Here is a 27,650-nt window from a genome sequence, read left to right as displayed (position 1 = left end):
TATGGCTATTATTTCAGTACTATATACATACTATACACATAATATATATGCAAGAATTCCCATTCCTACATGTTTTCATGTGGCATTGTTTCTATTTTTTTCTGTGTACTTTGATCTTTATGCTCTATTTCAGTTCAAAATTTTCTACATCAATCTTCGATTGCAAGACTCGCATAATTTAAAGAACAATAATAAGGGGGTAATATTCTGAATAAAACCTAAAAATTAGTTCTGTTCCTACTGATTATATTCAACGTTTATCAATGGTCCAAGTTTAACTTACAGTCAGTAGTAATGGCAAACAAGATTCACCTCTGAATATGCTAAACTACTCATACTACATCTCTTACCTAGTTTCTTATCTCCTTCACAAAGTCAGCTCAAGTGTTAACTTAACAGGTCTTTTTTTTTTTTTTTTTTTGACCTCTGCAGCTTTGGGTCACTTTCCTTCGACCAGAGTTGGTCCGACCAGCCTTGGAAAGCTCCCTGAGGAAACTTCAGCTGGACTATGTGGACCTCTACATCATTCATTTCCCAACAGCTCTGAAGGTTTGCAATCTGCATGATTGAACCAATTTCACTTCCTCCATGAGCATGACTTTCATCTTGCATAAATGATTGTATTATGCTTTTTTAGGAGCACTTAGGGATTAGGAAACTGAGGAAGAATCTTAAATAATTCACTTTTAATTGAATAATGTTTATAACCCAAGTTCCCTACTCCATGACTCCAGGAGATTAGAGTTCAACCACATAAAGCCTCTGCCTCAAAATCTTGAGGAAATAACTGGGTGGGTCCAAGGCACAGACCTAATTATAGCTCCTGATCTCTTGGGGAAGTTCACAGGCACAGTTTCAAGTAGCTGTGGTGAGCACTGAAACTGCCTCATGTTGGTGCACAGGGAGTTTTCCTCATCTCCCCAAATTTTCAAGCTGAAAGGGGCTCGTTGCTCACTCTGGGTGGGTCTAGAACCAGCAGCCTCCACAGGGACCTGCAGCCCTTTGCTCTTACTCTTGGTACCACTTCAAAGTAGGGCTTTGTGGCCTGCTCTTAGTAACAAATGACTGTGTTGTATGAGACTCTTCATTAAAGGCAGCAGAAATCATATCAAGCTAGCTGTGCAAAAGTAAGAGTTTATTTGGTTATGTAAATAAGAGGTTCAAGGCAGTGCTAGACCTAGTGATTCAAAGTTGTTTTCAGAAATATCTTTTTTTCTCTCCATCTCTTATGTGTGCCTTCCTCCAGGTCACCTTTATTTTTTTCCCAGCATATTCCAATGGTGGCCTACAAGCCCTTAGGGCAGGTGTAGGCTTGTGGGGATTAATACTTGAGAACATCTCTGGCTCTTCCAACATCCATATTAATCATGAAAAGAACTGATACCCCATTTTTGGTTCATGTGCTTACCACTGAGTCTTCATGTGTTCAGGGAATAAGGAGTTCTTATTGTCAGCCTGGGGCAAGTTAACAATGCACTTTTGATGGAAATGAAGGTGATATAACTGACTTCCTTTTCAGGTGAAGCTGAGACATTTCCAAAATCTAAGGGGCCGACTAAAGTAAGTCCACTATAAGTCCCCTTTGGGACCAAGGACAAAAGATATTCAATAAAACATAATACATGGAAGAGATTATAAGAAGTCTCTCTTCTAAAAGTCATTCCTTACAACTACCTACTCCCACCACTTTGCAGAAATTAGTATCTGGAAAGCTGCTCCCCTACCTCGTGGAGCTTTAGTGTCCCAGCTCTAGATGCACATGACACTACGATGAGGGGCAGAGCATTATTTTACGGCCTCCCTGAAATGACTGCTCCTATTCCAGCCTGGAGAGGAACTTCTTCCAGAAGACGAACATGGAAAATGCATATTCGACACAGTGGATCTCTGTGCCACGTGGGAGGTGAGTGCAGCTCCTCAGAGGACTGAGCTCAGACAAGAGCCAGGAGAGGGACATGATTCACTCCTCCACCAGTGAGAACTTGGGAGGGTCGCTAGACAGCCCTCAACCCAGTGTTTTCAGATTATAGTCAGGAATTGGACAAATTATCCCATAGTTCCCTTAAAGTTCTGATATATACTTAGTCCTTAGTAGCAGTTTCCTGGCTACACAGTGGACCTTCCTTTACAGAAGAAGCTGACACTGCAACATGCCTATCAGAGCAAGAGTATTCAGTGTGTGACACATCCAAATTACAGAAAAGCCATAGGAATTAAGACCATCAATTACAGTCCAACCTCTAGCTTAGACTTCCAGTGGAAATGAGAGTAAGACATGGGTAACTCTAACGGACTTTCTCATAGGTTTTGACCAATGGAAATTAATTGTTTCTGAAAAATCTTGCTATCCTGAGTAAATGTGGTTCTTGGGAATGTCTATTACCATGAACTAGGTAGCAGTTTCACCTATAGGACAGAATTGCTTTGATAACTTTAAACAACAAGAACTACATGTCCTGGTAACTCAATGACTGCCAATATCTTATTCTTCCTCCAGTGTCCATTGCTCCTCTTTGAGTAAATGAATCGCTGCACCTGTCCTAGCAGGAGATGAGGGAGAGATTTCCCACTGACTTTCCCCTTGCTCTGGCTCCCTGCCTAGTGCCCACCCTACAATTTCTTAGTCTGTTTGCTGTACAGTATATGCCTATTTCTCAACCTACTTCTTCCTATAATCCAGCTGAAGGGATTCTAACAATGTTGCTTTCTTATGTCTGCTACATAGACTTGGAATTATGACATTCATCTACTAATCTGTCATGCTAAATATATTTACCAAACAGCTATTATGTGTGGGGCATAGGGGCAAAAAAAGTCCTTGCCTTCATGTTCCTACATTCAAGTCAGAGGAGACAGACAATAAGCAAGGTGAAAGGTAAACATAAGCTTGTCAGATGGTCATCAGTTAGGTGGAGAAAAATAATGGAAGGTAAGGGGGATGGGGAGTCTCATAGAAGAGGTAACTGGGAGGGGAGAATTTGGTATTTTATAGGCTTCTAAGTGAAATCGCTATTCAAATGGAGACATTTGAGGAGAAGTGAGCAAAAAGGGGTGAGTCATGTTGATATCTAGGGGAAATAGTCTGGGGAGAAGAGACAGCTAGTTCAGAGGCCTTTGGGTGGTAGAGTGCTTTGAGTTCAAAAAAAAACAGTGAATTCTCAGAAGACTGGAAGAGGAAAGATGGGCACTTGGTGAAGTCAGAGGGCAAACGGGGGACCAGATCAAGGAGGGTCTCTCAGGAAGGACTTCCATTTACTCAGGATGAGCTTGAAAGCTATTAGAGGGTTTCTTCTGATTTAATTTTAATAAGATCACTGCATATTTGCACTGTCTAACACAGCAGTTAATAACCACATGAGGCAATTTAAATTTACATTAACTGTAAATTGTCAGTATGAAAAAATCAGTTCTTGGTAACTAATTTCACTTGGCAAGTAGCCACATTTGTCTATATTGGACAGGATAGACATGGACTATTTCTGTCATTAGAGAAAGTTCTGTTGAAGAGCATTGCATATAAACACAGTGGAATACAGACTAGAGGGATAAGAGTGGAAGCAGGGAGACCAGCTAGTAGGGCATTGAAATTATGGAGATGAGAAACAATGGTATTATAGCATAGAAGCAGTGAAGGTAGTGAGAAGTGATTAGATTCTGAATCTATTCTGAAGGCAGAGATCATAGGGTTTGCTGATAGAATGAATGAAGGGTGTGAGACAATGAGAAGGACAATTAACCCTGAGGTCCTTGAACACAGGATATAAGAGGGTGGAGCTGACATTCCCTGAACTGGAGAGGACTGCAGGAGGAACAGGTTAGGGGGAAGATCAGGAGCTCTGTTGTGGACTTGTTTAGTCATTCAGACATCCCAATGACATGTTGAGTAGGCAGGTGAACCTGGGAGTCTACCAATATCAAGGTCTTGGGATAGGTCTTGGAGAAGATGTCAACTTGGGAGTCTTAGCAAGCAGATGGTATTTAAAGCATGAATATGAATGAGATCAATACAGAGCAAGAGAAGATACAGAAGAGACAAGTTCCAAAGACTGAACCTAAAAGCTTCCAATATTAGAGTTGAAAAAGATGAAACTCTAGCACAAGGAGAATCCAGGGATTAGGAGGACCACTCAATAGTTTAGTGCCTGGAAGCCAGTGTAGAAAGTATTTTAAGGAAAAAATTATCAACTATGTCCAAAGCTGCTGCTAGGTCAAATGAGATGGGTACTCTTCGGGATTGCTAATGCTGCCCTTTTGCAAAATACCAGAAATGGATTGGCTTTTATAAGGGGGGTTTATTTTGTTACAAAGTTACAGTCTTAAGGCCATAAAGTGTCCAAGGTAAGGCATCAACAAAGGGTAGCTTTACTGGAGAAAGGCCATTGGCATCTGAAAAACCTCTGTTAGCTAGGAAGGCACGTGGCTGGTGTCTGCTTACTCCCAGGTTGTGTTTCAAAATGGTGTTCTCCAAAGTGTGGCTCTTGGGGCAGTTTGTCCTGTCTTAGCTGCAGCTGCTCTTCAAAATGTCACTCTCAGTTGCTCTTGGGGCATTTGCCCTTTCTTAGCTTCTCCAGAGCAAGAGTCTGCTTTCAACCGCCATCTTCAAACTGTCTCTCATCTGCAGCCAGCATCTGGGCCTGTGTGGCTCTTTTTAAAATACTCCAGTGATCCAATTAAGACCCACCCTGAATGGGTGGGACAACACCTCCATGAAAATAATCCAATGAAAGGTATAGCCCACAGTTGATTGAGTCACATCTCCATGGAAACATTCAATCAAAGAAATCCAATCTAATCAACACTAATACATTTGCCCTCACAAGACTGCATTAAAGAATATGTTTTATTCTGGGAGACAAAACATATACAAACCAGCACAGACCCCCTTGGATTTCGCAATTCATGATCTTGACAAAGATCTTTGGTGGAACAGTGTATGGAAAGCCTTATAGGAATGTTAAAGTCTGAAAGGGAGGGGAAGGATTGGGAGCAGTGAGGATAAGCAGCTCTTCTCCTCAGTGCAGAGCAGTCTCTCATGTTTTTCCTTAGAAGGAAACAGTCATTTCTTTTGATTTAATTCATTGCCTTCCCCTTTTCCTTTTCTAACTGTTTCTTCTTTATCACAACAAAACTCAGTCAGTTCACGGCCATTTCTTGACACTTGTTCCTAAACAGTGCTGTCTTTCATCATTTCCTGACCTGTAGCCAACTTACTAAAATCCTTCTCCACAACCCCTTCCTCCCAGGCCCTGGAGAAGTGTAAGGACGCGGGATTGACCAAGTCCATCGGCGTGTCCAACTTTAACCACAAGCAGCTGGAGAGGATCCTGAACAAGCCAGGGCTCAAGTACAAGCCCGTCTGCAACCAGGTGAGCAGCCCCCTCAGCCCACCGGGGCTTTCCCTTTTCTGTTCTTCACCCCTTCTTCCTGCGCTTCTGCCAGATGACTATGCACCTCCCCTCCTAACTCACCTTACCTCTGTGATCGGACTATTCTGGAGAGGATGTCATCTCTCTAGAAGGGCAGGGATAGAACCCAAAATTGTATCTGAGCTTGGTAAAGTCTTAGGGAAAATAGTGGGGAGATCTTAGCACTAATTGATATGAAAGAATTTACAGAAAGGGAAAGAGATCAAGGAGGGCAGGAAGACTTAACAACACCTTTAGGAGGAAGATGGGCAGTTACCCAAGCTTTAAACATAGCCAGCAATTCTGTGAGTGAAAGTGATTTGGAAGGAATTGCATACAGTAAGGAATCCAGCAATCATGGAAGAGTGAGTATAAACAACAAAAGAATGAAAATAGACCCTATAGGTGTTATGGGTTTGTGTTGCATTTGGAGCCTGAGTTTTTTGTCCCAGTTCTTGACTGAGGAAGCATACATATGGTAAAAATTAACATGAATCTATTAAAGTAATCCAGGTTTGAGGGATGAAGTAACCAGTTTATGGTGATGATAAAGGTGGAGGAAACCAATTCTGAAGGGCTTTTACAGGTAGAGAACGAAGATCTTGTGACTGATTAAATCTTAATCTGGTTCTCCTCCCTGCATTCTACCACTGAATTAAGTGTTTTAAATATGTATTCTGAGACTGGTTCTTTGTAGTAACTTAGTTTTTAAGACTTGGAACCTAGGAGTGGTAGAGCATCCTAGATTGGACAATATAATTACAAAATTCTAGAAAATGATTTTGATATATAGTAAGACATCACCACGAATTTAAATAGAAACATTTAAAATTTTATTGGGTTTAGCATTAATTTTACCCCTAACTTTTTAATGCAATTTTATTGATATATATTCACATACTGTGCAATCATCCAAAGTATACAAGCAATTGTTCACTGTACCATCACATAGTTGGGCATTCATCACCACAATCAATTTTTTGAACATTTTCATTACTCCAAAAACCAAGAATAAGAATAAAAACAAAAATAAAAGAATAAACAAGAACACCCAAAACATCTCAAACTCCTTTCCTCCTCCCCGTTATTCATTTACTTTTTGACCCACTTTTTTCTACTCATTTGTCCATACACTGAATAAAGGGAGTGTGAGCCACAAGATTTTCACAATCACACAGTCACACTGCATAAGCTATAGTTATACGATCATCTTCAAGAATCAAGGACACTGGATTGCAATTCAACTGTTTCAGGTATTTCTGCTAGTTATTCTAGTACACTAAAAACTAAAAAGGGATATCTATATAATGCATAAGAATAACCTCCAGAATGACTTCTCAACTCCATTTGAGATCTCTCAGCAACTGAAACTTTGTTTTGTTTAATTTCTCTTCCTCCTTTTGGTCAGGAAGCCTTTCACAATCCCATGATGCCAGATCCAGGCTCATCCACAGAAGTCACACATCCCACACTGTCAGGGAGATTTACATCCCTGGGAATCATTCCCAAATAGCTGGGAGGGCAGTGAGTTTACCAGCCGAGCGGGCTTAGAGAGAGAGGCCACATCTGAGCAACAAAAGAGGTTCTCTGGGGGTGACTTCATAAGGGCAAGCCCCAAGATAAAGGACTTGGCCTACCTCCATGGTAGACCCAGTGCCTGCAAGAGTATCAGGAGTTCCCCAGGTGGGGAAGTTTAATGTTTCCACATTTTTCCCCAGGCCCTCAAGGGGGCTTTACAAATACTTTTTATTCTCTGCCCAAATTACTCTGGGATGTATCAGGGTTTCATGCTAACCTGAAAACAACAACCAGATCTCACCCCCTATTCATGGTTCCATGTAATTACAGTGTTTGAATAAACTGACCGTTGAAGTTAAATAACAGTGTGCTACAGAAAGTAGGGATTTTGCACCAAATAAACATCTCTTCCTTTGGTCTCAAACAGAAGTTGAGGTTTTAAAACACAGTCAATATCATCCTTTTCCCTTTAGTCTGTTTTAGTCCATTTCATTCATATCTCTAATTGAAGTCTGATCTGTTTTTCAGCTTTCTTAACATTTGCTGAATGGGTAATGCTGACATTCATAGCTGCCAAACTGTGGCTCTTAGTCTCAGGTGTCACACAGATACCCAAAGCTATAGGGACTGACCAGCTCAGCATCTCAGAATACAGAGATAACCATTACAACTCATGAACAGATGTGACTGCTGTGCTCTAAGAGCTTACAATCTAGGGACCTTTACCATAAGTCTCCTCCTGATAACCTATGCTCTCAGATTTAATTCTCAGAGCTTGCACATTATACTTAGTCCATATTAGTGAGGCATTACAATGTTTGTCTTTTTGATTCTGGCTTATTTCATTCAACGTACTGTCCTCAAGGTCCACTCACCTAGATGCATACCTCACAAATTCATTTCTTTTTTTCTGCCACTCGGTATTCTATTCTATGTATACACCACAGTTCCACATTCTGTTTATCTGTTGATGTACATTTAGGCCACCTCCATCCACTGAGAATCCTGATTATGGCTGCTATAAACAACAGTGTGCAATGTCCACTCACGTCCCTGCTCTCAGTTCTTACAAGTATATAACCAATAATGGGGTTGCAGGACCATATGGAAACCCCATAGTTAGCTTCTTGTGGAATCAACACGCTGCCCTCCAGCTGCACCATTCTACTTCTCCACCAACAGGGAATAGGTACATCCTTCTCTCCACATTTTCTCCAGCACTTGTATCCCTCTGTTTATTTTTTAACAGTTTTATTTACATACCATAGAATCAACCCTAAGTGAACACTCGATTCCCAGTATAATCACATAATTACATATTTACCACCAAAATCTATATGAGAATATTTCCATCTCTTCCACAAAGAAAGAGGAAAAGGAGAAAAAAATAATGAAGACTAAAAATACAAAAGATAGAAGAAAAATAAAAACAAACTACAATGAAATGGATAGACAACATGATCACAACCAGGAATCTCAAATCATTCCCTATATCGCCCTCTTATACACATTTAGCTTTGGTATGTTGCCTTTGTTACAATTAGTGGAAGCATCTTACAATGTTACCATTAACTATAGACTCTAATTTGCATTGATTGTGTATTTTTCCCTATACCATCCAATTTTTAACACTTGCATTGTTGACACTCATTTGTTCTCTCTCATTTAAAAACTTTCTTATGTTTGTACATTTAATCACCATCATTGACCACTCTACGTTTCGCTAAGTTATACAATCCCAGTCTTTATCTTCTATGTTTCCTTCTGGTGTCTTACATGCCCCTAGCCTCCCTCTTTCAAATGTACTCACACTTATCTTTTGCAGAGTACTTACAATAATGTGTTACCATCACACACTATTATGCTATCCATTCCATTTCTCGATCTATACAATCCATACTGTTGAAACTTCTGTACTTCTTCAGCATCAAATGCCAAATCTCCAACCTCTTTCTATCTCCTGATAACCTGTGTTCTCAACTCTCAAATTCTGATCATCAATGTTAGTCCATATTAGCAAAGCAATACAATATCCGTAGTTTTGTTTCTAGCTAATTTCACGCAACATAACGTCTACTGTCTACCTTTTTATCTTTTGGATTTTATATTTTATATCTTATTTTATTTTTATTTTTTTCTCTCTCTCTCTTTTTAGCCTTACTGATAGTCTTCATTTAAACACTCTTCTCCAAACCTCTCTCTCCTGTCTTTTTCTATCTGCCTGTAGTGCTCCATTTAGTATTTCTTATACAGCAGGTATCTTGTTCACAAACTCTCTCAGTGTCTGTTTCTCTGAAAATATTTTAAACTCTCCTTCATTTTTGAAGGACAGTTTTGCTGGATTTACAATTCTTGGTTGGTAGTTCGTCTCCTTCAGTATCTTAAATATATCACACCACTGACTTCTCACCTCCATGGTTTCTACTGATAAATCCAAACATACTGTTATTGAGCTCCCTTTGTATATGATGGATTGCTTTTCTCTTGCTGCTTTCAGAATTCTCTGTCTTTGACATTTGATAATCTGGTAATTATGTGTCTTGGAGTCAGACTACTTGGATCTACTCTGTTTGGGGTATGCTGTGCTTCTTGAATCAGTAATTTTATGTCTTTTATAACAGACGGGAAATTTTCAGTGATTATTTCCTCCATTATACCTTTTGTCCCTTTTCCCATCTTTCTTCTGGGACACCCATGGCATGTATATTTGTGCACTGCATGTTGTCATTCAGGTCCCTGAGACCCTGCTCACATTTCTCCATTCTTTTTCCTATCTGTTCATTTGTGTGTAAGATTTCAGCTGTCATGTCCTTCAGTTCATGAATCCGTTGCTTCTGCCTCTTCAAATCTATTATTGTATTTCTTCACTGTGTTTTTCATCTTTTCTTTTGTGCCTTTCATTCCCGTAAGTTCTGCCAATGTTTTTTTTCTCAAATTTTTTAGTTCTTCCTTATGTTTACCCGATGTCTTCTTTTTTTTTTTTAATTCCGTTTTATTGAAATATATTCACAAACCATACAGTCATCCATGGTATACAATCAACTGTTCACAGTATGATCATATAGTTATGCGTTCATCACCACAATCTATTTCTGAACATTTTCCTTACATCAGAAAGAATCAGAATAAGAATAAAAAATAAAAGTGAAAAGAGAATACCCAAACCATCCCCCCATCCCACCCTATTTGTCATTTAGTTTTTACTCCCATTTTTTCTACTGATTTTTTTTCAATTTTTTAACTTTGTTTATCAAAAATTAAAAACAAACAGGCAAACAACAACCAAAAAAACCCCACAACATTTCAAACAAAGCAATGGATTAAGGAAAACAAATAACCTAAAATAATTACTTTGCTTCCAATATGTTCCTACCATACCCCAAGAAAATTAATAAACCATGTCCAAACAGAGGAGTAAGAAAAACAAATAATCTAAAATAACTACATTGCTTCCAACATGATCTTACTATATCCAAGAAAATTAACAACCCCTAAGAAAACAAAGGAATAAGAGAAAAAAAAAACCTAAAATAACTCTATTGCTTCCAACATGATCTTACTATATCCAAGAAAGTTTACAAACCATAATCATTCCTGAGCATTCCCATAACATTGAGATTACCCTCCATAGTTTATCTGGTCTTATTAGATTATCATTCCCCCTCCACTAATTTGTATCTCTAGGTCCCCTACATTCTACAGTATAAAACATTGTACATTTTTCACAGAATTCACATTAGTGGTAACATACAATATGTCTCTTTTTGTGCCTGGCTTATTTTGCTCAGCATTATGTCTTTTTTCTTTTTTTTTTTTTTAATCTTCATTTTATTGAGATATATTCATATACCACGCAGTCATACAAAACAAATCGTACTTTCGATTGTTCACAGTACCATTACATAGTTGTACATTCATCACCCAAATCAATCCCTGACACCTTCATTAGCACACACACAAGAATAACAAGAATAATAATTAGAGGGAAAAAGAGCAATTGAAGTAAAAAAGAACACTGGGTACCTTTGTCTGTTTGTTTCCTTCCCCTATTTTTCTACTCATCCATCCATAAACTAGACAAAGTGGAGTGTGGTCCTTATGGCTTTCCCAATCCCCTTGTCACCCCTCATAAGCTACATTTTTATACAACTGTCTTCGAGATTCATGGGTTCTGGGTTGTAGTTTGATAGTTTCAGGTATCCACCACCAGCTACCCCAATACTTTAGAATCTAAAAAGGGTTGTCTAAAGTGTGCGTAAGAGTTCCCACCAGAGTGACCTCTCGGCTCCTTTTGGATTCTCTCTGCCACTGAAGCTTATTTCATTTCCTTTCACATCCCCCTTTTGGTCAAGAAGATGTTCTCCGTCCCACGATGCCAGGTCTACATTCCTCCCCGGGAGTCATATTCCACATTGCCAGGGAGATTCACTCCCCTGGGTGTCTGATCCCACGTAGGGGGGGAGGGCAGTGATTTCACCTTTCAAGTTGGCTTAGCTAGAGAGACAGGGCCACATCTGAGCAACAAAGAGGCATTCGGGAGGAGGCTCTTAGGCACAACCACAGGGAGGCCTAGCCTCTCCTTTGCAGCAACCGTCTTCCCAAGGGTAAAACCTGTGGTAGAGAGCTCAACCCATCAAACCACCAGTCCCCTATGTCTGTGGTCATGTTAGCAACCATGGAGGTGGGGTAGGCGAATACCCCTGCATTCTCCATAGGCTCCTCAAGGGGGCACTGCATCTTTTTTTTTCCTTGTTTTTTTTTTTTTTAACTTTCCCTTCTTTTTTAAATCAACTGTATGAAAAAAAAAGTTAAAAAGAAAACAAACATACAATAAACGAACATTTTAAAGAGACCATAACAAGGGAGTAAGAAAAAGACAACTAACCTAAGATAACTGCTTAACTTCCAACATGTTCCTACTTTACCCCAAGAAAGTTACCTAATATAGCAACATTTCTGTGAACTTGCTCCTACTATATCCATCAGAAATTAACAGACCATAGTCATTCCTGGGCATCCCCAGAACGTTAAATAGCTTATCTGTTCTTCTTGGATTATTGTTCCCCCTTCCTTAATTGCTCTCTATTGCTAGTTCCCCTACATTCTACATTATAAGCCATTTGTTTCATATTTTTCAAAGTTCACAGTAGTGGTAGCATATAATATTTCTCTTTTTGTGCCTGGCTTATTTCGCTTAGCATTATGTCTTCAAGGTTCATCCATGTTGTCATATGTTTGACGAGATCGTTCCTTCTCACTGCCGCGTAGTATTCCATCGTGTGTATATACCACATTTTATTTATCCACTCATCTGTTGAAGGACATTTGGGTTGTTTCCATCTTTTGGCAATTGTGAATAATGCTGCTATGAACATTGGCGTGCAGATATCTGTTCGTGTCACTGCTTTCCGATCTTCCGGGTATATCCCGAGAAGTGCAATCGCTGGGTCGAATGGTAACTCTATATCTAGTTTTCTAAGGAACTGCCAGACTGACTTCCAGAGTGGCTGAACCATTATACAGTCCCACCAACAGTGAATAAGAGTTCCAATTTCTCCACATCCCCTCCAGCATTTGTAGTTACCTGTTTGTTTAATGGCAGCCATTAAACATAATGGAGTTAGATGGTATCTCATTGTGGTCTTAATTTGCATCTCTCTAATAGCTAGTGAAGCTGAACATTTTTTTCATGTGTTTCTTGGCCATTTGTATTTCCTCTTCAGAGAACTGTCTTTTCATATCTTTTGCCCATTTTATAATTGGGCCGACTGTACTATTGTCATTGAGTTGTCGGATTTCTTTATATATGCAAGATATCAGTCTTTTGTCAGATACATGGTTTCCAAAAATTTTTTCCCATTGAGTTGGCTGCCTCTTTAACTTTTTGAGAAATTCCTTTGAGGTGCAGAAACTTCTAAGCTTGAGGAGTTCCCATTTATCTATTTTCTCTTTTGTTGCTTGTGCTTTGGGTGTAAAGTCTAGGAAGTGGCCGCCTAATACAAGGTCTTGAAGATGTTTTCCTACATTATCTTCTAGGAGTTCTATGGTACTTTCTTTTATATTGAGATCTTTGGTCCATTTTGAGTTAATTTTTGTGTAGGGGGTGAGGTAGGGGTCCTCTTTCATTCTTTTGGATATGGATATCCAACTCTCCCAGCCCCATTTGTTGAAAAGACCATTATGACTCACTTCAGTGACTTTGGGGGCCTTATCAAAGATCAGTCGGCCATAGATCTGAGGGTCTATCTCTGAATTCTCAATTCGATTCCATTGATCTAGATGTCTATCTTTGTGCCAGTAGCATGCTGTTGTGGCTTTATAATAAGCTTCAAAGTCAGGGAGTGTAAGTCCTCCCACTTCGTTTTTCTTTTTTAGAGTGTCTTTAGCAATTCGAGGCATCTTCCCTTTCCAAATAAATTTGATAACTAGCTTTTCCAAGTCTGCAAAGTAGGTTGTTGGAGTTTTGATTGGGATTGCATTGAATCTGTAGATGAGTTTGGGTAGAATTGACATCTTAATGACATTTAGTCTTCCTATCCATGAACATGGAATATTTTTCCATCTTTTAAGGTCCCCTTCTATTTCTTTTAGTAGAGTTATGTAGTTTTCTTTGTATAGGACTTTTACATCTTTGGTTAAGTTTATTCCTAGGTACTTGATTTTTTTAGTTGCTATTGAAAATTGTATCTTTTTCTTGAGTGTCTCTTCAGTTTGTTCATTTCTAGCATATAGAAACATTACTGACTTATGTGCATTAACCTTGTATCCCGCTACTTTGCTAAATTTTGTTTATTAGCTCTAGTAGCTGTATCATCGATTTCTCAGGGTTTTCTAGATATAAGATCATATCATCTGCAAACAATGACAGTTTTACTTCTTCTTTTCCAATTTGGATGCCTTTTATTTCTTTGCCTTGCCGGATTGCCCTGGCTAGCACTTCCAGCACGATGTTGAATAACAGTGGTGATAGCGGGCATCCTTGTCTTGTTCCTGATCTTAGAGGGAAGGCTTTCAGTCTCTCACCATTGAGTACTATGCTGGCTGTGGGTTTTTCATATATGCTCTTTATCATGTTGAGGAAGTTTCCTTCAATTCCTACCTTTTGAAGTGTTTTTATCAAAAACGGATGTTGGATTTTGTCAAATGCTTTTTCAGCATCTATTGAGATGATCAATTGATTTTTCCCTTTTGACTTGTTAATGTGTTGTAATACATTGATTGATTTTCTTATGTTGAACCATCCTTGAATGCCTGGAATAAACCCCACTTGGTCATGGTGTATGATTTTTTTAATGTGTCTTTGGATTCGATTGCAAGTATTTTGTTGAGGATTTTTGCATCTATATTCATTAGGGAGATTGGCCGGTAGTTTTCCTTTTTTGTAACATCTTTGCCTGGTTTTGGTATTAGATTGATGTTAGCTTCATAAAATGAGTTAGGTAGTGTTCCATTTTCTTCAATGTTTTGAAAGAGTTTGAGTAAGATTGGTGTCAGTTCTTTCTGGAAAGTTTGGTAGAATTCCCCTGTGAAGCCATCTGGCCCTGGGCATTTATTTGTGGGAAGATTTTTGATGACTGATTGGATCTCTTTGCTTGTGATGGGTTGGTGGAGGTCTTCTATTTCTTCTCTGGTCAGTCTAGGTTGTTCATATGTTTCCAGGAAATTGTCCATTTCCTCTACATTATCCAGTTTGTTGCCATACAGTTGTTCATAGTATCCTCTTATAATTTTTTTAATTTCTTCAGGATCTGCAGTTATGTCACCTTTTTCATTCATTATTTTGTTTATATCTGTCTTCTCTCTTTTTGATTTTGTCAGTCTAGCTAGGGGCTTGTCAATCTTGTTGATCTTCTCAAAGAACCAACTTTTGGTGATATTTATCCTCTCTATTGTTTTTTTTGTTCTCTATGTCATTTATTTCTGCTTTAATCCTTGTTATTTCTTTTCTTCTACTTGGTTTAGGATTGGTTTGCTGTTCATTTTCTAGCTTCTTCAGTTGATCCATTAGTTCTTTGATTTTGGCTCTTTCTTCCTTTTTAATATATGTGTTTAGTGCTATAAATTTCCCCCTTGGCACTGCTTTTGCTGCATCCCATAGGTTTTGGTATGTTGTGTTCTCATTTTCATTTGTCTCTATATATTTAGCAATTTCTCTTGCTATTCTTCTTTAACCCACTGATTGTTTAGGAGTGTGTTGTTTAACCTCCAGGTATTTGTGAATTTTCTAAGTCTCTGATGGTTATTGACTTCTAATTGTATTCCATTGTGGTCAGAGAATGTGCTTTGAATAATTTCAATCTTTTTAAATTTATTGAGGCATGTTTTATGTCCCAGCATATGATCTATTCTGGAGAGAGTTCCATGAGCACTAGAAAAGTATGTGTATCCTGGTGATTTGGGATGTAATGTCCTGTATATGTCTGTTAAATCTAATTCATTTATCAGATTGTTTAGGTTTTCAATTTCCTTATTGGTCTTCTGTCTGGTTGATCTATCTATAGGAGAGAGTGATGTGTTGAAGTCTCCCACAATTATTGTGGAAACATCAATTGCTTCCTTTAGTTTTGCCAGTGTTTCTCTCATGTATTTGTGGCACCTTGATTGGGTGCATAGACATTTACGATTGTTATTTCTTCTTCCTGAATTGCCCCTTTTATTAGTACATAGTGGCCTTCTTTGTCTCTCAAAACATCCTTGCATTTGAAGTCTATTTTATCTGAGATTAATATTGCTACACCTGCTTTCTTTTGGCTGTAGCTTGCATGAAATATTTTTTTCCATCCTTTCACTTTCAGTTTCTTTGTGTCCCTTTGTCTAAGATGAGTCTCTTGTATGCAACATATTGATGGTTCATTTTTTTTGATCCATTCTGCGAATCTATATCTTTTAATTGGGGAGTTTAATCCATTTACATTCAACGTTATAACCGTGAAGGCATTTCTTGAATCAGCCATCTTATCCTTTGGTTTATGTTTGTCATATTTTTCCCCTCTGTCTATTAATATCCTTTATTGTACCCATACCGAATCTCTTTAGTACTGAACCTTTCTCCAAGTCTCTCTGTCCTTTCTTTGTTTCTCTGTCTGTAGGGCTTCCTTGAGTATCTCCAGTAGGGCAGGTCTCTTGTTAGCAAATTCTCTCAGCATTTGTTTGTCTGTGAAAAATTTAAGCTCTCCCTCAAATTTGAAGGAGAGCTTTGCTGGATAAAGTATTCTTGGCTGGAAATTTTTCTCACTCAGAATTTTAAATATATCGTGCCACTACCTTCTCGCCTCCATGGTGGCTGCTGAGTACTCACTACTTAGTCTTATGCTGTTTCCTTTGTATGTGGTGAATTGCTTTTCTCTTGCTGCTTTCAGAACTTGCTCCTTCTCTTCTGTGTTTGATAGTGTGATCAGTATATGTCTAGGAGTGGGTTTATTTGGATTTATTCTATTTGGAGTTCACTGAGCATTTATGATTTGTGTATTTATGTTGTTTAGAAGATTTGGGAAGTTTTCCCCAACAATTTCTTTGAATACTCTTCCTAGACCTTTATCCTTTTCTTCCCCTTCTGGGACACCAATGAGTCTTATATTTGGACGTTTCCTATTATCTATCATATCCCTGAGGTCCGTTTTGATTTTTTCAATTTTTTTCCCCATTCTTTCTTTTATGCTTTCATTTTCCATTCTGTCATCTTCCAGGTCACTGATTCGTTGTTCAACTTCCTCTAGTCTTGTACTGTGAGTGTCCAGAATCTTTTTAATTTGGTCAACAGTTTCTTTAATTTCCATAAGATCATCCATTTTTTTATTTAGTCTTGCAATGTCTTCTTTATGCTCTTCTAGGGTCTTCTTGATTTCCTTTATCTCCCGTACTATGGTCTCATTGTTCATCTTTAGTTCTTTGAGTAGCTGCTCTAGGTGCTGTGTCTCTTCTGGTCTTTTGATTTGGGTGCTTGGGCTTGGGTTATCCATATCGTCTGGTTTTTTCATATGCTTTATAATTTTCTGTTGTTTTTGGCCTCGTGGCATTTGCTGAACTTGATAGGGTTCTTTTAGGATTTGTAGACCAATTGAAGTCCTTATCTCTGATTTCTCAGATCTACAGCTTCGTGGAGTACACTTTCTCTAACTAACCACAGGCGGCGTCCACGAGCCACCTGTTCTCCACAAGCCAGTTCTCCCCTGCTTAGCCTTTTTGGTGAGTGGGGGAGTGAGTCTTGTGGGGTCCAATTGGTGTACCAAGCTTGCGTGTGTAGTTGGTGTTGCCTGCCCTGTATATGGGGCGTGTTTCTGGGCAGTCAGGGAGGGGGGGTGGCTCTAACAATCAAATCTCCCTGGTGATCCTAGAGTTTTAAAGCTGCTACAATAGTCTAATCCTTCAGTTCAGTCCTGCCACAGTTTGTCTCTGCCACTGACCCACAAGTCCTTGGTATTGGCGTATGGCTCCTGAGACTTGCAAGTGGGCCCCTCTTCCAGGCCGTGCACCCCGGGACCTCTGTTGAGGGATGGCTGTGCTATGTCACAGGTGAGTGCCATCCCCCCAGGGCAGTTCTGGGCTGCTGGGCTGTGTAGGGAGGCTCCCAGTCTGCTGAAATGGTGGCTGAATGGGACTTTGTTAATTCACACTGCTCTACCTTCCCAACTCTGGGACAATCAGCTGAGGTTGCAGGGAAGGCTAATGTCCACGCCCAGTTTTGTGGTGTGTGCCTGTTATTTGAAGCACTTCCGTCACATTGGGTTGTCTGGGGCAGCTCTGGGCTATGGGGCTGGCGATGGGCAGGAGTGTTTCCTGTCCACCAGGATGATGGCTCTGAGCGGACACCCCCCTTTTCTTGGGAAGTTGTGGTGTTTAGTGAATTTTCTCAGCCACTGGATTATTGCGTTTTGTCTCACAGCTCTCCTAGTTCTGCTCTTGACTTGACCTGCCCAAATAGCAAGTCTTTGAAGCTTTCTGTATTGGGCTTCTTAGAGTAATTGTTTTAGAAAAAGAAAAAAGGATTAAAAAAAAAAAAAACAAAAAAAAAAACGGGCCCTCCTCAGAGATCTAATGGGTTATTGAAATGCTAAGAGACAAAGCAACCAGGGCCATTAAGGAAAGGTCCACAGGGCAGAGAGATCAGCTTTTCTTCGGGATTTGCATATGCACCTCAGGGCCCTTCCCCTTTCTATGTTCTCCAGAACTCCAAAAATCCTCCGCTTTTATTTTGGAGTTTTTCGTGTTGTTTTTTTTCTATGCCTGTCTCCTCTCTGCTGGGCTGGCTGCTCTCAGATTCTCTGGTGTCTGGTCTCAGTCTATCTATGGTTGGAGTTTGAATCAGTAGAATGAGTTTCCGATAAGGGCAGCCACTGCAGTTCTCCCTTCTCCTTCCCGGAGCTGACAGCCCCTCCTCCCACGGGACTGAGCCTGGCAGGGAGGGGCGCGGGTCCCCTGGCCGCAAAAACTTACAGATTTCGCTGATCTCAGCAGTTCCACGTTTTCATGAGTGTTGTATGAAGTATGCCCAAAGTCAGATTGCTCTGTGGTGTCCAGTCCACGCAGTTCCTGGCTTTCTACCTACTTTCCTGGAGGAGTAACTAAAACATACAGCTCACCAGTCTGCCATCTTGCCCCCACCCCGATGTCTTCTTTATATTCTTCATCTCTTTTGCCATATCTTCCCTCAACTTGTTGATTTGATTTTTGAATTGATTTAGGAGTTTTGTCTGTTTAATAATTAGTTGTTTCAATTCCTGTATCTCAGTTGAAGTGTAAGTTTGTTCCTCTGACTGGGCTGTATCTTCCTTTTTCTTAATGTGATTTGTAATTTGTTGTTGTCTAGGCATATAGTGTCATTGATTATCCCAATCAGATTTTCCCCAAGCAGAAGGGCCTGGGTCTCAAGAAGAGCCTATATTTAGTATCAGGTTTCCACAGAAGACTGTCAAACTTTCCTGTGAGGCCTCTAGACTGTGCTTTTACTATCCTACCCAGCAGGTGGTGCTTGTCAGCCCACAGCTACCCACCAGCATAGAGAGGTGCGGTGTATTTCATTCTCAGTGGGCCCTGTCCCAGCCAGTGAAGGAGGCTGTCAGAAGCCAAGCTTAGGCTGTTTCTGGTTCCCCCCACCCCAGGACCTGAGGTCTGAGTTCCCTGAGGGAGGGCTGCCACTTGAGCTGGGCACTGCCCTGCCCTTTTCTTGGGGAAGATAAGCATTTTAGGGAATTTTTCTCCTACACTTGAGTTTTTTCTTTGACTCAGACTGTCTTAACTGCACCCTTGCCTGGGTCAATGCTGACAACTGAAACCACCTCAGGGTTTCTCTAATGAGCTACTTAGAATGATAGGGGGAGAAGAGGAGAAAAGCAAGAAGTCTCATTTTTAGAGCCAGACCCCAGCCCTCCAGATCACCAGGCAAGAACCTGTTCATGGGACACAGCACTTTTCAGTATTCTGAGCTTAGTGGACTCCAAAAGCCTCTGTTTCTATTTATTTAGGGTTGTTTTTCCATCAGCTCTGCCTCCTCTCTGCCAAGATAAAGCTCCGGGTTCCCTTCCTGTTTGCTCTGGGTTTATCTGTGCTCATAGCATGTATTCAGTAGTTCAAATTTGTCAATTAAAACTGCAGTTAGAGCTTGATTGAGCTATATTCCCTTGCTCCCAGCAAGGACTGCTTCTTTTTCCCACAGTGAGGTTTGCAGCTAAGCCTGCTGTGCCAGTAGTGGAGGGGCACCAACTCTGCAGTTTCAGGAGCTCTGCTTACAGTTCTACACTGCAGTCTCAGCCATTCCACCCATTCCAGGCTGGTGTATGATGTTGTCCAGTCACAGATGTCCCCCCATCAGTCGCTCGAGACTATTTTCTAGTTTTTCCTGGCTACTTACTAGTTGCTCTAGGGACTAACTAAATTCCACACCTCCCTATGCTACCACCTTGCCCTGCCTTTATGCCAAAGGTTTTAATCAAAAATTTCAAGCAAAGAAAAATTCTAAATGGTATAGTTAACATACATATTTTACCCCTGATATCAAAAATAGTTTCATTTTGCTCTATTTGTAAAAGATATGTGTGTGTGTGTGTGTGTGTATATATATATATATATATACACACACACACACACATTAGGTATATATGGGTCCATATGTGTCATGTTTACCGAACCCTTTCAGAGTAATTTATAGTCATGACACTTCACCCCTTTCTACCTCATGCTGCATCTCATAAGAATGAAGATACTTTCCCACACATTCAGAGTTCTATTATCTTAGCTAAGAAAAATAATAGCAGTTCTCCATCATGTGCTATCCACTTCATAGTCACTTTTCCCCATTTGTTCTAATAATGCCTTCTGTTTCTGCTTTTTAAACCAGGATCCAATGAAGCTCACATATTACTTTTTTATGTTTTTTAAGCTCTTTTAATCTGCAGCCATTGCTCAACCATTTATTATCCCATGATATACTGACAGGTTTTTGTCAAATATTCTTAATTTATCAGTTTGTTGCCTTGTGATACCAGGAAACTTGTTTCTCTAGTACATGACTCCATACAATAGGAGTTTCATCTGATGACTGAAGAGATTGAGGTTAAACATTTATGGCAAGAAAATTTCATCATGAAGTTGAGTCCTTCCAACTGTACTCCATTAGGAAGCACATGACAGGTTGTCCTGCTATTAGTGAGACTAGATTTCATCTCTTGGTTAAACTATTGTTAGTAAGATCTACTCTATAACATATGTTTTTCCCTTTGCAATTGCCAAGTATCATGGTGAGTAGTAATTTGGCAATCCCTACTTTTCACCTAAGGGTTTATGTCCAAATAAGATTTTTCACAATTTCATTGGTTTTTGCAAGTAATAATTTTATATTTTTATCACTTCTTTTACTTTTCTTAGTATACATTTTTCTACAGTAAAAAGTTCATTCATCAGACAATTGTATAAAAATGTGGCTTATGAGGGGGGACAGTGGGATTGGGGGGGCCATGGGGATAATTCTCCCCTTTGTCTAGTTTGTGGATGGATGAGTGGAAAGGTGGGGGAAGGAAACAAACAAACAAACAGACAGACAAGGCCACCCAGTGTTCTTTTTTACTTTAGTTGCTCTTCTTCACTTTAATTATTATTCTGGTTATTTTTGTGTGTGTGGTAATGAGGGTGTCAGGGATTGATTTTGGTGATGAATGTACAACTATGTAATGGTACTGTGAACAATCGAATGCACGATTTGTTTTGTATGACTGCATGGTATGTGAATATATCTCAATAAAATGAATATTAAAAAAATTCATTCATCAACTCAGGAAAAGCTACAGTTACAGGTATTAGACAAGGTAAAGGTTAATTTTTCCTCTTGAATTATCAATATTCTACTGAGTACTGTAATAATCACATTCTGATGAATATTTTTTGTACCCTTTCTTTCCCTCTCTCATCATTATGGACTCATAGAATTCTATTGATTCAATGAGATGAGGAATGCAGTAGTTAATAGTCCATTTGATGATCATGTCTACACAAATGTACCCAATGGGATCCTCCCAAAAGGGTTTGCTTGTCTTTTCCACATGCCTTCTTATGCCTTAGGATGATTTCTTCCTTTCTGCCACAATTTGATTTCCAAAGCTCAAATGGTACTTCCCAATGTCTATCCAGAATTAGCCATTTCTCCTTGTAAACGACAAAAGTATTTAGAACAAAGACCTGGCAATGGAAATGCTTCTCTGGAACACCATGATTTTGGCCTTCCCAGTAAACAGAGATAGAAAATTTATCTTAGTTGAAGTCATTAGTTCATATTGATATTTTCAGATCTTTTTAAGCTCTGCAGGATTTTTATTCAGCTTCTTTGACTTTCAACCCTTCACTTACATTTTAAGGTGATCTTTCCTATAATTGACACATTTCTGTCTTGGCATTCAACAGGTAGAATGCCACCCTTATCTCAACCAGAGAAAGCTGTTGGACTTCTGCAAGTCAAAAGATATTGTGCTTGTGGCCTACAGTGCTCTGGGATCCCACCGAGAAAAAAAGTGGTAATGAGGGCAATGGGGAGTTTACCTAAATCCCCGTTAGAGAGAAACCATTTTTAATCACACTAAACTCTGTTCCCTAGAGATAACTCTCACTTATCTGTTTAAATGGTGGATAGGGACTGCAGAAATAGTGCTCTTTAAGTCCCACAATCAGGCCTATTGCTTATATGGTATATATACCTGGTTATAATTTATGTAATAATACATATATGCATTGAAATCTACATAATCCAAAAGGTGAGACCAAAAGCATAAGCTCAAATGATAATGCTGACACCTATGAGCTGATTAACAGAGTTTTAAGTTCCATTTCCTAAAATCTCTGAATAAAATAAAATATTATGTAACTCCCAGGTATATGAGACAAGAAAAAAATTACCATCTGAAAGCATTTTGTAAACTTCTGTGGAAATATTACACATTATACTTAAATATGAGAATGAATAGTTCTCATTTGGAGCTTGCAAGATTTTCAACAATATGTTACAAAAGTTAAAATAAGTATCATCCAAATCTTTCCATACAGTTTCTTGTCCTTCTTCTAGGGCTCTACCAAGAGAATAAATACAGCCAACAGGAAGTAGAAAAGGAAAATTCAAGGGTCTGGAACCATTGTTCACAAAGTGAAGCACACATAAAAATTCCCTGGAGGGCTTGATAAAACACTGACTGTTGGACCCCACATGTGGGACTCTGATTTAATACATCTGGAGTGAAGTCCTAGAATTTACCTTTCTAATAGGTTCCCAGGTAGTATAGTGCTGCCGGCCTAGAGACCACATTTTGAACTACTGGTCTAGAATAGATCCCCTTAGTCAGGTAGGAGCCTCCTGGTAAATTGAATACTGAGCCACACATACTCAGCCTTTCTGCCTTCCTTCCAGGGTGGACCAGAACTCGCCTGTTCTCTTGGATGATCCAGTGCTTTGTGACATGGCCAAAAAGCACAAGCGCACCCCAGCCCTGATTGCCCTTCGCTACCAGATCCAGCGTGGGGTCGTGGTCCTGGCCAAGAGCTTCAATGAGAAGCGGATCAGAGAGAACATGCAGGTGAGGAGCACGGCTGTGGGCCCAGGAGGCCTCAATATTATCCCACGTGTGTTCTGCTTTCTAAGCATCTCAGCACATCTTTGGGCCATGTTGACTTCCCTAACATTTCCTACGCATATGTTTCCCATGTGCGTTCCCAAATATTTCCTCCTTCTTCTACAACATCAAGAGAGCAGGATGGCCAGATAGAAAAAGGACTGAGCAGAAACCAGACATTAGGATTCTCACCTTATTTCTATGATTTACCCTATCGCCATGACCAAGTGACAACTCATGTTCTTCATTTCTAAAATAACAAATTTGGATCAGGTGAACTTAGGTCTCCAAATTTCTCAGATATATTTGCGAGATCCCAGTTGAGGCTCTGAGCCATACGTGTCCACCAAACCAGACAGAATGGACAATCCCCCTCTTATTTCCTTGTTCTCTGAAGTATGAAAACCATACTCCCAATCACAATCTCTTCTTCCTTGAGTTCCTACAGAAAGTGGTCCAGTGTGTGCCTGTTCCAGGGACAGCAGTGTTTCATTCACATTCAAACACCCTCTCAATTCTATAAATGTTTGGGAATACTATCACTATGAAAAAGTAAAGATTAATTTATAACAAAAGACACCTTTATACTATGGAATCTTTCTATATGAGACAAATTTCAATTCAGTCAACTCTTTTTATATAATCCCTTAGAGCATTTTATAATTTTCTTCTGAAATTCCTTGTACAATTCCTGTTAAGCTGATACATAGGTAGTGTATCTAACTGTTGCCATTACAAATGGGATGTTTTCTATTTTAATTTCTCATGAGTTTTGGATTTATTGATTATTCTTTATTAATTTTGTACCAGACACACTGTAATTTCTTTTATGATGATGATTTCTCTGGCTTATCCAGATTGACAATTATAAGATCTGAATATAATAAATGTTTTCCTGCTTCCCTCATAGGTTTTTGAATTCCAGTTGACACCAGAGGACATGAAGGTCTTAGATGGACTAAACCGAAACGTGCGCTATATCAGTGGTCAATTGTAAGCGACTTTAATTATTGCTTTGATTTTTTTTCAGATGAGGAAAGTAGGAGAGCTCTGAAAATCTGCCTAAACACCAGGAAGGCAAAGTCCAGTTTGAGACAGGGAAGGCACAGGAGGTTTCCTGACACTGAGACCAGATTCACCCTCGGCTCTGTTTATATTCTGCTAGATGCTGAGCAGGGCCACAGTCAACTTGCACCTCCACACACTCCTCTGCTCTCCTCACTCCATATCACTTTCCAGAACACCCCCATTTCATTACTGAGTCTCCATCTCCCCTGTTGGCCTCTAATTTCTACAACAATATGGTAGAAATACACAATGAAAATTCCAAATGTAGCTCAATCAATTTTTTCAAAGCCAATGAGGCCAATGATCTTCTTCTTCCAAAACTGCCTCTTTCTTGTGATGAGAAAAGGCATCTCCATCATTCCTGTGTTCAATCAGAAATTCTCATCACCCTCACTATGTTATAATTCACTAGGACCTGTAAGCTTTATGTCTTCAATAATTTTCAAATTTTCCCTTCCTTTTCATCTCATGAAAAGGGACTCTGCAGGTCCCAAACACTGCATTTTGCATTTTCCTCTTGCAAGGCTGGACTTCAGGGTGTGTGTATAAACTGCTGGTTTTAATTTACTGAATTATGGAAATCTCAATGCAGATAATGAATATGTTAAGAGAAGAAACATTTAAAAGCAAAGGAAGAGTATCAAGGCAAAATCTCCATTGTTGGAGAGAATTTACAGCCAATACATACTAACCATTCATGCTCTGAGGTTCCAGGTTCATGGAAAAGGATATGTATTACAAATTATGGAAAGCCACTGGGAATTTAATTCATAATAAAAATCATATGATAAGTTATAAATGGGTGAAAATGACACTAAATCCTTAACTACTCAAAAATTGGTAAATATACTATTATCATTGCTAATTGTTGGCAGTATAGAGAATAGAATAGGGAAGTAATGCAAAAAGAACAGGAGACTCACAAGAAACCAGTAATTCTGGCCACCAACTAAATATTTTAGTAATAATCATTTTTCTATCACTTTATATTATGTATTGTTATTAATATAGAGATCATGCTTACGGTATAGTAATCTCCTTGGCTATGGGGCCGTATCTTATACATATCATTGTATCCATTTGTGAGTCTGATATGACATGCTTCATGCGGTAATCAGTTTGTACATAATTAACGAATTCATAAAATGGAAGTGAAATTGCCATCAGCAATCTGTGTCATCTTAAAATACTTCTTAGTGCTGAGCGTGTACCTAAACTTCTTGTTTATAACAAGGCAGAATGATTTTCTCCTTTCAGTGAGAATTCAAAATTTTAAAAACCATGAAATGTCTGTTTGTTTATAGATGTAGCTAAGGGAGGAGAATCATTTGAATATTTGCAGTAGTTCATCTCTGTGTTCAGTTGCAGCCAAGGGAATATAATTTGATTAACTATTTTTAACAGAAACTGTATTATAACATCAGTTTTATGGAAGTTAGAAAGAGAGACTTTATAAATAGCCAGGAAATAAAATTTTGAAATTTTGACCTCATGTTAAGCTTCATAGAACCATGTTTGTGTCGACCTATAAATACAATCATGGCTGCCACATTACCCATTGTTCTTTCTCCGTTTAGTGTCATTGGCCACCCTGAGTATCCATTTACTGAAGAATATTAGCAGGGAACCCTGCGCCATGCCTTCTACCAGGAGCCCCTGTGTGTGCCGAGTGATGCGGGAAACTTCTCACATGCTGCTGATTAGAGACATCACCTCGGGTTAAATCCATGCTGCTTAACAAAGTACACTCAACTAGACTCCAGTCTGTAGGAAAGGCATTAAACTCTTCTTGCTTTGTGAAAAAACAGAATTTAATTTTTTGCTAAGATTCTTACCTACTCCAGTCTCTGTCTCCATTACTTCTATTTTGGTCCCTTCTTTTCATGAGGGCCAAAACTATGATTTGCCCACAGACTGGGGGAAGTGAAAGTGAGATCACTGCGGTTTTATAGACATTTCTGGGTGAGACTGAGGGTGAGGTTTTTATGCTCTTAGGAAAGCAGCAGTTAACAGGAATGTGTCACTCAGTCCTTAGCACTTTAAGGAATGCAAAAAACCACTGCATATAATTGGAGAGGTGAGGAACATGTCTGAAGAAAACCAACACTACCGGGGCTCCCTTTGAGCAGCTCAGGAGATCAGAGCTCCAGAAAGTCTAGGAAGGAGAGGTCGCTGTGGCCGATGGCCAGGGAGGTGGGAGGGAAACCAGTCTGAAAAGAAGGACTCAGATATGTGCATTGGGCAGGGGGAGCAGAGCACATTCACTGATAGGGATGTATTAGAAAATGCTCTTCTGATAATGATAACTTGCACATAAAGGGAAACTTTCCACACTGTTTTGCCAAGGAGCCTGGGCTAAGCATCCGGCCTGGAGCACTGTATGTTTCCAAGTAACAGTAATGACCTTGCTGGGCTGTGATAAAGTAGTAACACATTTAGCACCATATTTATCAAATTCCCTAAGGCATTAGAAACAAATTATTAACTTGATATTATGACCCTTTTAATTGTTTTAGACAGGAGGCAAAGCATGCTTCTGTAAAACCAATATTATAATGGCTAATAATTTAGTAAGCCAGGTTTTCCAAAATTTTAAACATCTTTTAGATTACAGGGTACAAAATAGCAAAACTTATGAAATATGCTATTCTTTCAGAACATTTTGCAAAAATGTGAATTTATTTCCCATTATTACTAAGAATGCATATTTAATCACCTAATAATGAGGAACCAAGTTTTCATCTTAAAACACTTTACTAAAAACTTGGCACAATTTTACATGCTACTGGTCAATGTACTTTGAGACTGACAGTGGTTTCGGACATGAATGCACATTCTCACACTCAAGCTTGCAACTGTAGCTTCTCCTCTTGGCCACACTGCCTGCCATGTCAATGGAGCCTTCTAAAGCCATGTTCTTCAGGTGGCTCTTTACCAACCTAGCTTCACAACCCACAGTCTTTCCTGAAATGATTCATCTCTTAAATTAAATGGGCTCAAATTGGAGTGCCCAGGGCTAGTTTTGCACCCTTTTCTTTCATCATTAACTATCTTTATTACCCTAGATAGTCATGGTTAAAATGCCATCTGTAGGCTGAGAACCTTGAAATCAGTATCTCCAGCTCATCCCTTTCCTCACATTCAAGACTGGAATATCAAATGGTCTGTTCTACATGTCCACTTAGACATCAGTGGACATTTCAAATGTAACATGCCTCAGACAAAACTCTTTAAACCCCCTACACTCCTGCTCCACCTTCAATTTTCCTAGTTTCATTAATTGGAAAATCTATCCTTGTAGTTACAAAGACATAAATTTGTCTCTATTTACCACGACAGTTTTCTTAGTGCCTAAAATGGTATCTTCCCTTTACCCTCAATATCTGTTGTTGAATGATATATACTCTCACACAATTCTTGAATATTCCATTCAGGGATCATCTTAAAACCTTATCTGACCCACTCAGGCTGTGGTGACTGCCCTTCACCATATATTCTCCTGTGATTCGATGTGTCTTTCTGCACTGTGTGTCTGATGATTTACTGTAAGGGACTTGGCCTTCTCCCTTGTGTT

At 39.3% G+C, this 27,650-nt stretch overlaps 1 protein-coding gene across 1 annotated transcript in view; it reads left to right on the top strand.

Moving 5' to 3' along the window:
- Positions 1 to 25,904, top strand: part of LOC119542938 (aldo-keto reductase family 1 member C1 homolog) — a 390,984-nt gene extending 365,080 nt beyond the window's left edge. Inside the window, exons 2-8 of the mRNA XM_037847516.1 lie at positions 433 to 549; positions 1,826 to 1,903; positions 5,244 to 5,366; positions 21,813 to 21,922; positions 22,807 to 22,972; positions 23,919 to 24,001; positions 25,654 to 25,904. Of these exons, the coding sequence (XP_037703444.1) occupies positions 433 to 549; positions 1,826 to 1,903; positions 5,244 to 5,366; positions 21,813 to 21,922; positions 22,807 to 22,972; positions 23,919 to 24,001; positions 25,654 to 25,696 (720 nt within the window). The 3' untranslated portion in view covers positions 25,697 to 25,904. The remainder of the gene's footprint in view (positions 1 to 432; positions 550 to 1,825; positions 1,904 to 5,243; positions 5,367 to 21,812; positions 21,923 to 22,806; positions 22,973 to 23,918; positions 24,002 to 25,653) is intronic.
- The last annotated feature ends 1,746 nt before the right edge of the window (positions 25,905 to 27,650 follow it).

The sequence above is a fragment of the Choloepus didactylus genome, chromosome 8 (genome assembly GCF_015220235.1).
Source record: "Choloepus didactylus isolate mChoDid1 chromosome 8, mChoDid1.pri, whole genome shotgun sequence".
Taxonomy (NCBI): domain Eukaryota; kingdom Metazoa; phylum Chordata; class Mammalia; order Pilosa; family Megalonychidae; genus Choloepus; species Choloepus didactylus.
Note: the sequence above shows the minus strand (reverse complement) of the source record. Positions and strands in the feature narration are given on the sequence as shown.